The sequence below is a fragment of the Corvus brachyrhynchos genome, unplaced genomic scaffold, assembly GCF_000691975.1.
Source record: "Corvus brachyrhynchos isolate BGI_N302 unplaced genomic scaffold, ASM69197v1 scaffold227, whole genome shotgun sequence".
In the NCBI taxonomy this organism is placed as follows: Eukaryota; Metazoa; Chordata; class Aves; order Passeriformes; family Corvidae; genus Corvus; species Corvus brachyrhynchos.
Window position 1 is genome coordinate 351592 of NW_008239290.1, and position 13361 is coordinate 364952.

Consider the following 13361-nt stretch of genomic DNA (forward strand, 5'->3'; position numbering starts at 1 on the left):
TTTTAATGCAGAATGTTGCTAACCTCATTTTTGTGTTTAATTCTAAGTCAGTTGTGAGGCAAAAGGTTGATAATGGCTAAATTCAAGACATCCAACATCAAAAGAAATTTTCAACATTTGGACAAAATAAAACCAGGTGTGAATAAAATATCATATTGCAATAGTAAGTGTTATTAAAGCCATTAAAGTGCATTTGAATCGGGTGTTCTATTCATTTTCAAACTAACATTTGTAAATGTGTATGGGCAGGATACTTGTAAATTTAAAACAGAGTATTCGGACTTACTTTGGAATCTGTAGCACAATCCTACTGTGTTTTGGTGATACATAATAATTCATAATTTGTCTTTAAGCAGGGGCCATCCAGTTTTTGTTTTTGCATGGTATTCTTGTTGGTTGGCATATGTAGTAAGAACAAAAATGTTACCAAAAAAAGATATTTGTTGCATTCTGGCATAGGTATGTAATGTCTTTGACATCACACTTAGTTACATATCCTCAATATCTGTTCTGACAAACGGTCTTCAGGATTTTTTTTGTAATTTGCTAACTGCTTTTAAGTTAGAGCTGTTGTATTTCCATCTTGTCCTTTTAATATATGTGGTGACAGTGCGAGTCTCAGACAACCTTTCCGTAATTTTGAAGGAAAATAGAAGTTGTATTATCATTTCTGTCTATGAAATTTACTTCTGAAGTGAATGCCATACATATTTCTGAAATGAATGCCAAATGTATTTTCTAGAAGGGAGTGCCATTGAAAGCCAAGGAAGGCAATTTATACCATGCATAATAATGATATTAATTTTTATGGTGTGTATAAGTTACATTTTGATTAGTTTTTTGCATGATTAAAAATTTGCAAAGCCTTTATGGCCCCCAGGAGCCTACCTGTAATAAACAGCTCTCACCTTCCAAACCATAAAACAGGTCTGCAGTACTTGAACATTACAGCTAATTGCCTTGCTACATCAAAGGGAGCACCACAAGACTGAGAAAAATCACAGAAGGGGGGGTGGGGAGTGAGGGGCAGTTTCACCTCTAAAGGTTATGTGTTTGTGGCTTGGTGCAGCCCTGTAAAGTTATGGCCTCAGAACTGCTGTTTGCGATTAAGTTGATGGGGAAAGTCTATCCCGCAATCTCTCCCTGCTGCTGACACAGAGTCTTTGTTCACATTCAGATTTCTCAAACTGTTGCCAGGGTCAGGCTGAGGTCAGACACCACGATGATGTATAGGAGAACATGTCTGGGAATTTCTCTCACACTTAAAACACATACCAGAAAAACAGGAGAGCACCCTGCAAAAATTGTCTGATGAGACCCAGATGATACTGTAGCTTTTCTTTTAGTACCTTCATAATTTTCTTTCTCTTTGCCTGACACACACACAATGTTTTATTAATGTGTGCCACGATAGCCCTTACAATTTTATGTCCCCTCAAGATAAGGACACTCAGTAGCACTTTGACACTTCATTTTCCAGCCCAGGGGGATTGGGCCAGTAAATCTAGTAAAAGAAGCAATGCGTCTGTTCCCAAGGATGAGTCGAAAAGGGATTGCCATCGGCTCCGTGAGGCCACGGGGCCTGACACTGGATACGAGCCTCATGTGTGCGCGCTCAGCATCAACACAGCCCGAGCCAGGCATGATCACAGGCGCGCAGCATCCCGCGCCGTGCTCCCCGCCACCCTGACAAACACAGCCCCTCTTCCAGCTGCAGCAGGGATACCTACCATGTTTGATTAGCTATCAGCGTGGGAGGAGGCGGGGGACTGCAGGGAGGAGAGCGCTCACACAGCATGAGGGGGCTTTCCATTCGCATGGAAATTTTTTTTTTAATATGCAATTATTTTTAAAAGAAGGGGCCATCTTTCTCCCTGCATTGTTCCAAAAAGTGGACACACATGCTTAGTCCTAACCTATTGTATTTCCATGTCAATGCAAAACACATTGATCTGCGGTCAGGATTTTTTTGAGGGGATATGGGGGAAGGTCGGTTTCCAAAATTGCAGCTGTGTTTTTCTCTTCCGATTTACAAAAGGTTTTGCAGAGAGTTGAGAATCAGATAGGTTTGCCACATCGATCTGAGGGCTGTTTGCCTAGGCATAGGGTTTCAGTGTATGGCTGGCAGTAAGGCAATAGGCAGCAATTTTTTTGTGCTCAGCTGCTACATATGACAGAGGATATTTCATTCGGCTGTCAGAATGTTATTAATAAAACATGGGGTGCGAAGAGGGCCACTATTTCCCCTTTCAATCACTATAGCATTTACAATGAAAATTTTATGCAGTGTGTAATTTTCAGTTAATGCTTGACACTTAAAATGTCGGTAGCTGCATTTTGTATGGTTCCTGAAGGGTTAATTGTATCATGTTCCCTGCATAAAAGCTCTGCTTATCAAAAGTGAATAGAAGAGTGTATGCAAATGTGTGTCTGTGACCTTTTGCCTTTCCAGGGTTAATTTATATGGTCATTAAAGATTTTATGAAATTGAGCAGCCTGGTGCTTTGAATCCCATTTTACCTTCACCTCCTAATTTATATAATTCCTACCTGAACAGGGAAATATGATTCTTATTTTTGTGTGTGTGTGTGTGTGCTGCAATGAAAACAGCATGCTGTGCTGTAGGGAGTTGCAAGTCTGGTTATCTGGCATTACTCAGATTGCTAAAAATTCATTAAAATGTGACATCAGCACAGTGAGAGACAAATGATCACAGGATGAAAAGGAACAGTGGGCCTTTCACGGATTAGTGCTACACAGCCCCAGCATAGAAGCTAACTGCATAAACAGATTAATCCACCAGTAGCAGCATAGCTAAGATTTACCGAATAATTAAATGGGCTTGAGTTACTGTGAAGATTTCCATGTAATCTAGCTGGTGTGAACACGTAAGTGAGGTGTGGGTAATGCTGCTTCCTCAGAAGCCGTATACCAAGTTGCATCATTTATCCTGAATGGCTCCCCCTGGAGACAAAATTTGAAACTTCTCCCGCAAAGCCAGAGGTTTATATTTAATACAGTACCTAATACCTAATACTTACTTACTGCAATTAGCGGGATACTGCTGCACTAATAGGATTTATATTTGAGTTCTCCCTTTTTTTTTTTTTTGGCTCCAAGATGCATTTTTACATGTGCTTGCTTTTGTTCCAGCCTGTGGGGGGTGTGTGTATATGCGTGTGTGTGCATGCATGTGCATGTATTTTAACACAAATCATTTCTAGCCAAAGAATATGAAATGACAGACTTTAAATCTGTCACACTGGGGGAAAACAGGTACTCTTGTAAAGACACAGTCAGGTTTTGAAATATTGCAAATTATTTAGAATTAATGTCCAGCCTCTTTAAAGCACTGTTCTTCCCCTTTTCTTCCCCCCAACCCTTCTTCCCCCTGTTTTGCCACCCTCCGTTAGTGCTGTTCTTATTACAGGACATATTTTTTAACTGCTGTTAACTGGTCGCTGAGTTCCTTTCCTGAGATCTTTTCTGTGTTTGTCCACAGAAGAACAAGCTGAAGACACAGAGGGGTCTGCTAAAAGTACATCAGTGGCTGTGGCTGATGATAAAGACTCAAGTGAGAGAGACAATAGTGAAGGCAAAAAATCTAATAAAGACTCTGGTAAGATGCTAGAATTTTGTTTTCCCCCTTTTTTAACTTATGAAATGCCCTTTCATTTTAAACTGTCCCACTACTATTCATTGCATGTACATTTTGCATGTGATTTCTATCAGTAGCCTCCCATTGACCTATTTTTAATCATAACCATCTGACAGGATAGATGCGGATAAGTTGAAGAATATTACAGGACGACCAGTGAGATTATTTTTTAATCAAATCAGTTTGTGTGCTTGTAATTTTTTAAGCGCCTTTCATTAATCTTAGCTGTACTTGTGATTCCTCTGATGGCATATTAATTTTTCATAAGCATAGGATTAGGTACCACTTGAATTTTTTCTTCAATCAGGTTTTGCCCCCCTTTTAACCCAGAGAATGTGGGGTTTTTTGTTATTATTTTTTGCTCTTGCTCACAGATTAGTTACTCCCAAGAATCTGGCCTCTTCCTGGGCATTTATTTGAGGCATTTGCAAAAAAATACACAAAATCCAGTGAAAAAGTTTACAGATGATTCAGCCTAAGAAAGAGGAAATATCATTGAAAACGGATTATGGGTTGGGTAATTTTGATCTCCTGGAATAGACAAAGCCCAGTAATGAAAGCTACTGTCTTTGAAAACAAAACCTCTATGTCATGACATTTACTTGTGCACAAACAAACCCAGGGCCAGCATCTGGTGTAGATACCCAAGGCTTTTTCTGTGTTTGATTTGGCAAATATGTGACTTCACCCATGCTTTTTATGTATGAGATGGAAATCTATGGTCACAATGAATATTACATTGGCTACTTTTGCCGCACGCTATACCTAGTTACATTATGTTGGATTCACTGAAGCAGAAGAAGTGCTGAAACAGGTTGAAGCCTATTAGTTTCAGGTAGTCATATATCTTTTCCTTGTATGCTGATGACAGCAGCATACAAAGGAGGTTGTATTATCCATAAAGACGTATACTTGTAGAGAAAATACCATTTTACATCTGAGTTTCTTTACACCCAAATTTGCCCGTACTGCAATTTGCTCTTTACATATTAAACATTTTTGAATTTATTTCCAATAAAATTATAGATGGCCCTTTCTATTTCAGAATTCAATTCAGAAGACTGACTTAAAGATTAAAGCTTCCTTTAAGTTTGCTTGTTGATGGGCTAAGGTCAGTACCCATCACAGTTTACAACCTCAACTGCTCTTCAGTCGCTTTATTTTTTGAGATCAAGAGACTGAGGGAAGGCTGATGATGCAAGGATGATGTTGAGCAAGAAGCTGTGTTGTGGTTTAAAATATCTATTCCCCTTGGCTGGCTCTCTGACTTGGTCAAAATTGTCTGCAGTGCAGTAAAGCCATGCTCCCAGGCTGACACAGGTCCTAGTTTGTGGTCTCCTCAGGGACTGGCCTGGACACTCCCTAGGAGAGGGGTGACAGCCACTTGCAGCCTGCATTTCCTACCATACACTTTGCCTAGGGGACAGTGTGAACCACTTCAGGGAATTTATAAGCCCTCTCTTTTTCTTAAGTTGGTCCATTTATAGTTTTTTTGGAAAGAATATGTTATTAAAGGGGTGACAGCCACTTGCAGCCTGCATTTCCTACCATACACTTTGCCTAGGGGACAGTGTGAACCACTTCAGGGAATTTATAAGCCCTCTCTTTTTCTTAAGTTGGTCCATTTATAGTTTTTTTGGAAAGAATATGTTATTAAAGATCCAGAAAAAAAAAAAAAAAGAAAAAAATGGAATCTAGAAAAAAAATACTGAAGGGGAATTCTCAAAATTCCACCAGGATTAGCCACTCATAAGGGCCAAGTTTAATTAGGACAAACCTATATCCAGATGCCTACTGGGTGCACTACAAAAAAACAGCATAATTGTTCTGCATTCCCGTGCCAGCAATTACACAAATAACTTTGCAGTAAGATTCATATAAAAACAAGGGCTGAAATACATGATTGCCTTTGTGCTTTGCAGAAAATAATTTGTACTGTAAAATCCTGAATATTTTAGAAACTTTTATTTTTCTAATCTAAATTAATTCTGCATATGTAACATTCCAACCATCATCTTAATTTCCACTCATCTGACAAGTATTTCTAATGACTGCATAACTGCTTATGTGTAATTGAATGTTAATTTGGGCTTTCTCCTGAGTTGAATGTTGCAAGTCTTGCCAAAGAAATCTCAGGAAAACCAATAAATTAATCACAATACTAACAAGTTAGACAGGAAAGTGGTGTGACCCTTCTTTAGCACAGAATCTATTAGACAAGAAAGGATTAACATGTATTTAGTAACAGTGTGTTTGTGTAAGCTGTTGTGCTGCGTTGCTTACCTTATCTCAAGGAGTAGAGCTTTCAAAATGAGACTTGGCAATATGCAAGTTATATTTGTTGAATATTCATTCAGAATAGAAAAGCCTACTAATGCTTCATTTATATTGTCATTTAAATCTAGTGCCACTTTAGATTAATTATAACCCAAATTACAGCTCTATGCAGTGCAAGAATTAATATGGAATTTATCCAGATTAATACATTTGCATTGAAAATGTAATATGTCTCTGCCATGGCTAAGGGGAGCACTTTTTAATAAGGTAGTAAACATGAGGAAGGATGGAAATTAACCTTCATTATTGCAATGAAAATTATCCTTTCATTCTACTCTAATTAGAAAGAATACTCTACCAGTAATTATAATTTTAGAATTATTTTGAGTCTGAATAACATCATCTGATGTGTCAGAAGTCTTAAATTATGCAATCTTTATCAAATACAAAGATACTTAAATAAGAAAATAGTGGTTTTATCATGGCTTTTCCTGGATTTTTTTCTCACTAGTAGATGTACTGTATTAACTTTCTCCCTCTTATTAGTCAATAAGCACAAACATTTTATTTTTCTTTTGGGGCTTCAAAATATATTATGAAGGTGATGACATCTGAATTGCAGTGAATTGTGTCATTTTTATATTAGTAATCCTACACAAGTTAAATAATAAATTCTGCTACTGACAGGCAATCATTGACTAGTCTATTCCATGGCACTTATTTATAATTAAACTTATTTTTTGAGCTAAATGTATTGAAATTACATTATTCATCTAAAATAAGCTGCGTATTTTATATTATAAAAAGAATTGCAGTTGTGTTTCACAATTGCAAAAAAGCGACAAACCTACAAATAATGTGTCTCAAGAATAAAAAGTGAGTATTTAAAACATGAATAACCACTGGATTTAGTCTTTTCCTACAACTGCCTGGTAAGAATGGCATGGCAGTGGAACATCTAGCTATGAAAAGAGTGCCACACAGCATGCTCAAGACTGTAACATTTTCTCTCTCCCTTCTCCTTTGATACCCTTTCTATAAGACCAGAGGTGTTTACAGCTTTTCTACAAAAGCTCCCTAAAACAGCAAATTCAACGTGGAAAGCAGAGCATTGGTATAGCGAGACAAGGGACTGAGCTGTAGTAGCTGGATCATTGCATAAAAAGCTGAACGCTGCTTTTGGCATGTTCACTGTGGCTCGGGGACTCTGATCTTCACCATGCGCAGGGGCAAGTGACTCCCCAGTGCCAGAGGGCAAAATCAGCCACCCTTTTTCTATTCTTTAAAGCTCACCAGAAGTTCCAGACTCAGTTACATTACTATTGGCCAGATGCAACTTCAGTCATATAAGAAGTAACAGTGTTTGGGGTTGAATGAATCCAGAGCCAAATGACAACAAAAACAACAAAGCCTCTGTAAACTTTGACAGTTTATATAAATATCGTAGTAAACATTGTAAAAAGCTGTGCTTTGTTATGCATTTATTGACCCCAGCACAGTGTTTTATAACTCTATGGTTTTATTATATTAACCACAAAAGAAATTTAACCAAAAAACCCCCCTTGTTTTTATAGAAACAAGAACTATGTGTTTCATGAGTATTATAGGCCCTTTGAAGTAATTAAGTTATTCCATCCTGTGGTGGAAGATGATGTGTAATATTAACCTTGTGTGTGCCCAGGCGCACACAGAGTGCACTTCAAGATAAATTTCACTAGCAGTTAAATATCACTGCCAAAACACAGTTAGATGCATTTCCACAAAATTTTGAAGGAGAATTTGGTTCATAATTTTTGTAACAACCAGTTGAGAACAATCTAGTGTGATGAGGGGAAGAGAAGGTGGAATTTTTTCATTTTGTGTTTTAAATTCAGCTTCCAGTATAGCAGTGTCCGTTTACATCAGCTGAGATTCTGGTCCATTTGTCTTTAAAAAGGATATTTTAAAAGTGACATATTAATAAGGTAAGAAACAGTAGAGAAGTTTTTGACAGTTGGAAATGAAAAGAGGTTAATAATTTGAATCTGCCTTTCTAAAACCCAAGAAATAACCTTTCTCTCTTAATATCGTATGTCACTGTTTTACTTCCCATAATTCTCACAGTTGAAATACTTGAATAATATGTAAATATAGATAGGCCAGGGAGTACTCTATTAATAGTCATAAAGCAAAGTGAGTAATAAAATGGTGCCTTATGTGATTTCATCACTTAGATTTTACCTTTAAGCATAGGGAGTCCTTTGGTTTGTTGGCCCAGCAGTGACTGAGCAGTCTAAAAGAGGCCTCCAGGATCTGTTCCTGAGAGTGCAAAAATTCAGGGGGCTCCAGAAAGGGACTTGTTCAGGTGATAAATCAATGATGATGAATTGGTAATATTGAATAGGGAAATACACCATGAATAAGCTTTAATTTGAGCTAGAACATGCAAAAATCACTGGCCTAAATTACACCACAAAGAAATAATTAACAACTTAGGTATGAAAATCAGTGTGTGGGGAAAGCACCATTAATGTGTAAGTCATAAAATATGTTTTATGGGGTTTTTTTAAAAAAGTGCCCTTCAGAAAATGTCCCTGTATGATTCCGTTTTCAATTGATTATTATTTTACCAGGAGGATTTGATATTTACCTTGAAAACTGTTCTCTTATTTTGCTTCTCTTTAATGTTGTCTTTATAAGATCACTGCACAAAGTCTATATGAAAATAATAACAATAATAAAAAGTTCTTGATTTTGTGTTTTCTTTGTTCATGTTTACTTTGTTGCCAAAATGTCCATGACCTTATTTTTAAATTAATCCTAGGTTATTGTGCAATGAGGTGCAATTTGTTCATTTATATGAACCTTATGTGGATTGAAAAAAATCAAGATAAATCTTCATGCACAGCATACAATCAGATTACCCCTGGACTATATATTTACGTTGGGTCTGATAGCAATCAATGGTTTAGCTTCATTGCATTTCAAGATGTATTTGCACCCAGTGTCCAGTGATAGTGTCCTCACCCTGGAAATAATTTAGTTGCAAATTGACTGGAAGATGGTGAAAATTGAAAGTTAAAATTAGAAATACTCATAATAAACAGCAGAAAAAAGGTCAGATGATGCCGCACTATGATGAGATTGGAATGGTTGGTAAATGAGGTTTTGTGTTTGTCGTGAGATGTATGTGACATGCCTACCCAATGCTCTTGTAATATCCAGCCTAGCAGAAGAGATTATCTGGCAAATTGACGCTGGAAAGAATTTTCTGATGGACTGGGAAATTAGAATTGCACTCTTTTCTTTGATGTGTGCAAGACTGGGCCACATTACACAGCTAGCTCAGGCATAATATTAAATATAGTATTTAATACTTAATAGTACAACTATCTATAGAAAACAATTATATTCTGGTTTTGATCACAAATGCCAGACTATAAAAATTCACAGTGTAAACATCTAAAGCAATCCCAAATGACTGATCTTTGTATATAATTAATATTAAGTTAGCTCTGAAATCCTATTCTCCACAGTATTTCTTTTAAAGCCTCGCTATATTTAGCTTCAGAATAGTAACCAGGCAGGAGTTATCAAAACAGCACAATAATTATATTGCTCAGACAGTTTAGAAAAGAGAGAGGGTAATTAAACAGCAGCAAATTAATTATTTTGGAAAACAGGCTTTTTAAGCAAAAGCTGATTTGTTTTAATGTAATACACAAATTCATACTGAGCTGCTAGAGAAAGAACATTATTGATTAATCTTTAAAGGCAACCTAGGGTTATCTAAACAGTAGAGAAGAGTCCATTTTGAAATGTATTTATAGAGTATCAAGGATAAAAGTGTATTTTCACCTTTGTGCATACCAGAGTTGTTTTATTCAACTTTATTTTTCCTCAGAGTTTAAAAAACAAGCAAGCAAACAAAAAAAGACCCTCAAAGACAATACAGACCTTTGAAGTCAGAGCCTCTTTTAAACCAGGATATTTTAAAGTTTAAAATATGTTCTTTAAAAATTATGTTTTCAAAACAGGAATAGTCACACCAGAGAAGGAACCAAAAGTGAACACTGTGGTAGGGGCACAACAGCTTCTTCTGGCAAAAGAAGAGGATGGTGCAGCTAAAAAATCAAAGCCTCCAGAGGACAATAAATTTTGTCATGAGCAGGTAAAAGGAAATGTAACAATTTAATTGCATTCTAGAACTCTTTTTCAAATAACACAAGAATGAAACAGAGATGATATGCTGTTAAAATAGCTATATCAGCAAGTTATAAAAAGCACATTGACTAATAGCCTGCATCTTAACTTGATTTTTTTCCAGTTCTATCAATGTCCTTACTGTAACTACAATGGTAGGGACCCAAATCGTATCCAGATGCATGTCCTGTCACAGCATTCAATGCAACCTGTTATCTGCTGCCCCCTCTGCCAAGATGTCCTCAGCAACAAAATGCATCTCCAGCTTCATTTGACCCATCTGCACAGTGTGTCCCCTGACTGTGTGGAGAAACTGCTCATGACAGTAAGTGCTTCAAATACTGCTGCACATGCTACACAAACATACTTGGGCCTGTGTGCAATGTATTTGTTGTGACGTAGTATTCAGGTAGCCTGAGGAGGGGAGTGGGTCAGGACTCTTAGGTTCTCTTGTCAGCTCATCCAGTGTCTGCTATCCCTTGGGAAAAGGGCTGAAGGTGGATTTCACAGATGCAAAAAGCCTCTAATTCCTCATTGACATTAACCTTGGAAAGGTCAAGCCAGTCCATGTCTCTAAGTGCATGACTTTGAAAGTTTGGTCTAATAATATCCAGGTCTCAGAAGTATTGTGACTTCCATTTGTAAAATAATAGGAACTCCCTGAAGAATGTCGTTCCCAAATGTAGAAGGATTCCTGTGTATACCTCAACTGTGCATTGCATTACATGAAATTCGCTGTGAAGTAGCAGTTCAAATATCCAGTCAAAACAATGTCAGTAAAACCACAATCAGGCCTAGTATGTATTTGTTATTAGAGCACAAATTCAGTTACAAAACAGACCTCCTGAGACGCACTGACTCTGGTTGCCGTGCCTTCTTAGATGGAAATGTACTTGGAAATCTCAGTGATCCAACTCCTTGTGTACTTATTTCTGTATCCATAAAAGACTCCTTCATTTATATGGTTGTGGTTATAGACCTACCAAGTGGCAAAAATATTAGAAAGAATTGAGAGCTGTTGACTGAAAGTCTAGAGTTCTTTGTGCTTAGAGCTGATGAGCAAATACACACTTGGGGATCTTCTTTTCTTTTCCTTGGTTTTCTACTAATTAGCTCTGACAGACCATGTAATTTTGGCCCACTGAAAGGAAAATGCAGTAGAAATTTAACTTTCACAGACCCTTTTAGAAAAATGGAAAAATATGGAAAATCTCCCCCTCCATTTTGAGCAGCATTAGCTTTCTTCTCAAGTTCTTCATGATTCCCTCTATGCTGATAATGAAGCAATTTTGAAATCTTTCTTCATCGGGTGCTGGGGAGTTGTCCCAATGTTTCTGAGAGGGGAAAAAGCCCCAATGTTTCCCAGAGAAAAAGACTGTAAAACATAATTTGCATAATTGAAATTGTCATCGTTACTAACACTAATATGCTCTGTCCATAGTTGAACCCTCTGACAACAAAATAAATAGTATTTATAGCAAATTTTTCTTCTCTGGGACATTTACAGTTCTCTACATAATTTTTTTTAAAAGTCCTTCCCTCCCAAGTAAACTCAAAGTCATTAGTCCTATGAGAGGGTGCTGTTAATGCCATGTTTAAATCACAAATATACTAAATCCAGGGGTTTTTTTAAATGTTTAGAATATTTTTTCCAAGAGGCAATTTGTGTGTGTATATATATATGTAATTCTTATGTATCCAGTGTTAGAGGAACAAAAGCTATTTCTACTCCTAGCTGATAAGGAATGTAGCTTCCATTACTTATTTACAACTCAGAAATCTCTTCTGTGCATAATCTTTCTACCTCTGCATGAAGAAAGTCCTATGCTTCTGTTAGAGGAGTTGCAGCACAGTGTGTACTGATTTACCCAAGGTCCTTTAGACAGAATCTGGCAGTGCAGGAACTTGAACTTTAACTTGCTGAGACTTAATAGAACAGTCCTATATTTCTGATATGAATATGTTTTAAGGATCAAAGCAAAATATAAACATGACATTTTGAACAAATATTCATGTCAACTCAGCTAAACCAAGTCCTACCAGACTAAGAGTACATCTTTCAAAGACTTCTGTCTAAATTTGAAAGTGTAACACAACAGGTAAAGCAATCTGAAGAAGACACATAAGAACCTGAAGGCAAGAAAAAGAAAAAATCTAATTTTAAATGGAAATACGTTGTTACTTCTATATTGGAATAAACACAATTTTCTTTCAATGTTCATGGAATGTCCAGCATTTGTGTAAAAAAAAAATACAGGTGAAGAAAAGTGGGAATGCCCACAGTGAAGGACTGACTGGTCACCATATCTCAACATGATCTTTGTCTTTGGAGGATATCCTAGGAAAATTTCCCTGATAAATCTGATGACCCTGGCAAAGTCACCGAAACCTTCTTTGTGGTGATATTGAGACCAATGGAATATTGAGTGCATATAGTTTTGTAGCATCCCCTTATTGTGGCTTATTTTGAGTTGATTCTCCACCAAGGGACACATTATGCTCTGGATTGTGATTTTTCAGAAACCATTATCAAGGACTGAATCAGGATCCTGATTTAGTACTGAAAGTCATCCAGATATGGTGGATCTTTTGAATTATAATTTTATACTGTTGTGTAGTACTAAATAGTGGGACTTTTTCTGTAATAATACCATATTCTTGGTTTTCAAAGGTTCCTGTACCAGATGTCATGATGCCCAATAGTATGCTATTGCCAGCAGCTGCTTCAGAGAAATCTGAACGTGACACACCTGCAACCATTACAGCTGAGGGATCTGGGAAATATCCAGGTATGCAAGAAAAAGCCCAGACATGTCAAAGCTAGGTATGGGCAATTTAGCAATAAACTACTTGTTACTTAGTAAAGGGAATCTTTTTCTGGCTTGCTTATAGCCACAGACGTAAAAAGATAAATGTAGCAAAGGGTCTGAATTTGGATGAGCTAGTAGAATGCACATGTATGCCAGACTGTTTGCTTTTGGTGGAGGTAAAATCAAACAGCAGTGCCTAGCCACTTTGAGGGCAAGATCCTCCTCGTTTAACCAGCAAATAAGACCCAGTCCCAAAAAACAGTGACACTTTAACCATTGATGTGGAATTTTAGGTAAGTGATTTTGTCTTAATTTCCTTAATTAATAGTAGGTTTCTGATCCTGGACACTCACTGTATTATGCACTGGTAAACTTTGCTACCTGTCACAGCATGCCTCTCCCTCTCTTCTCCAACCACTATCATCTTCTTTCTA

The 13361-nt window shown here is 37.1% G+C and overlaps 1 protein-coding gene across 2 annotated transcripts in view; it reads left to right on the forward strand.

Moving 5' to 3' along the window:
* Positions 1-13361, forward strand: part of ZFHX4 (zinc finger homeobox 4) — a 149608-nt gene that overhangs the window by 121978 nt on the left and 14269 nt on the right. For both annotated transcript variants that reach the window (XM_017740474.1, XM_017740473.1), the window contains 4 exons: positions 3503-3619; positions 9952-10085; positions 10242-10442; positions 12789-12906. In XM_017740474.1, coding sequence (XP_017595963.1) covers positions 3503-3619; positions 9952-10085; positions 10242-10442; positions 12789-12906 — 570 coding nt within the window. The remainder of the gene's footprint in view (positions 1-3502; positions 3620-9951; positions 10086-10241; positions 10443-12788; positions 12907-13361) is intronic.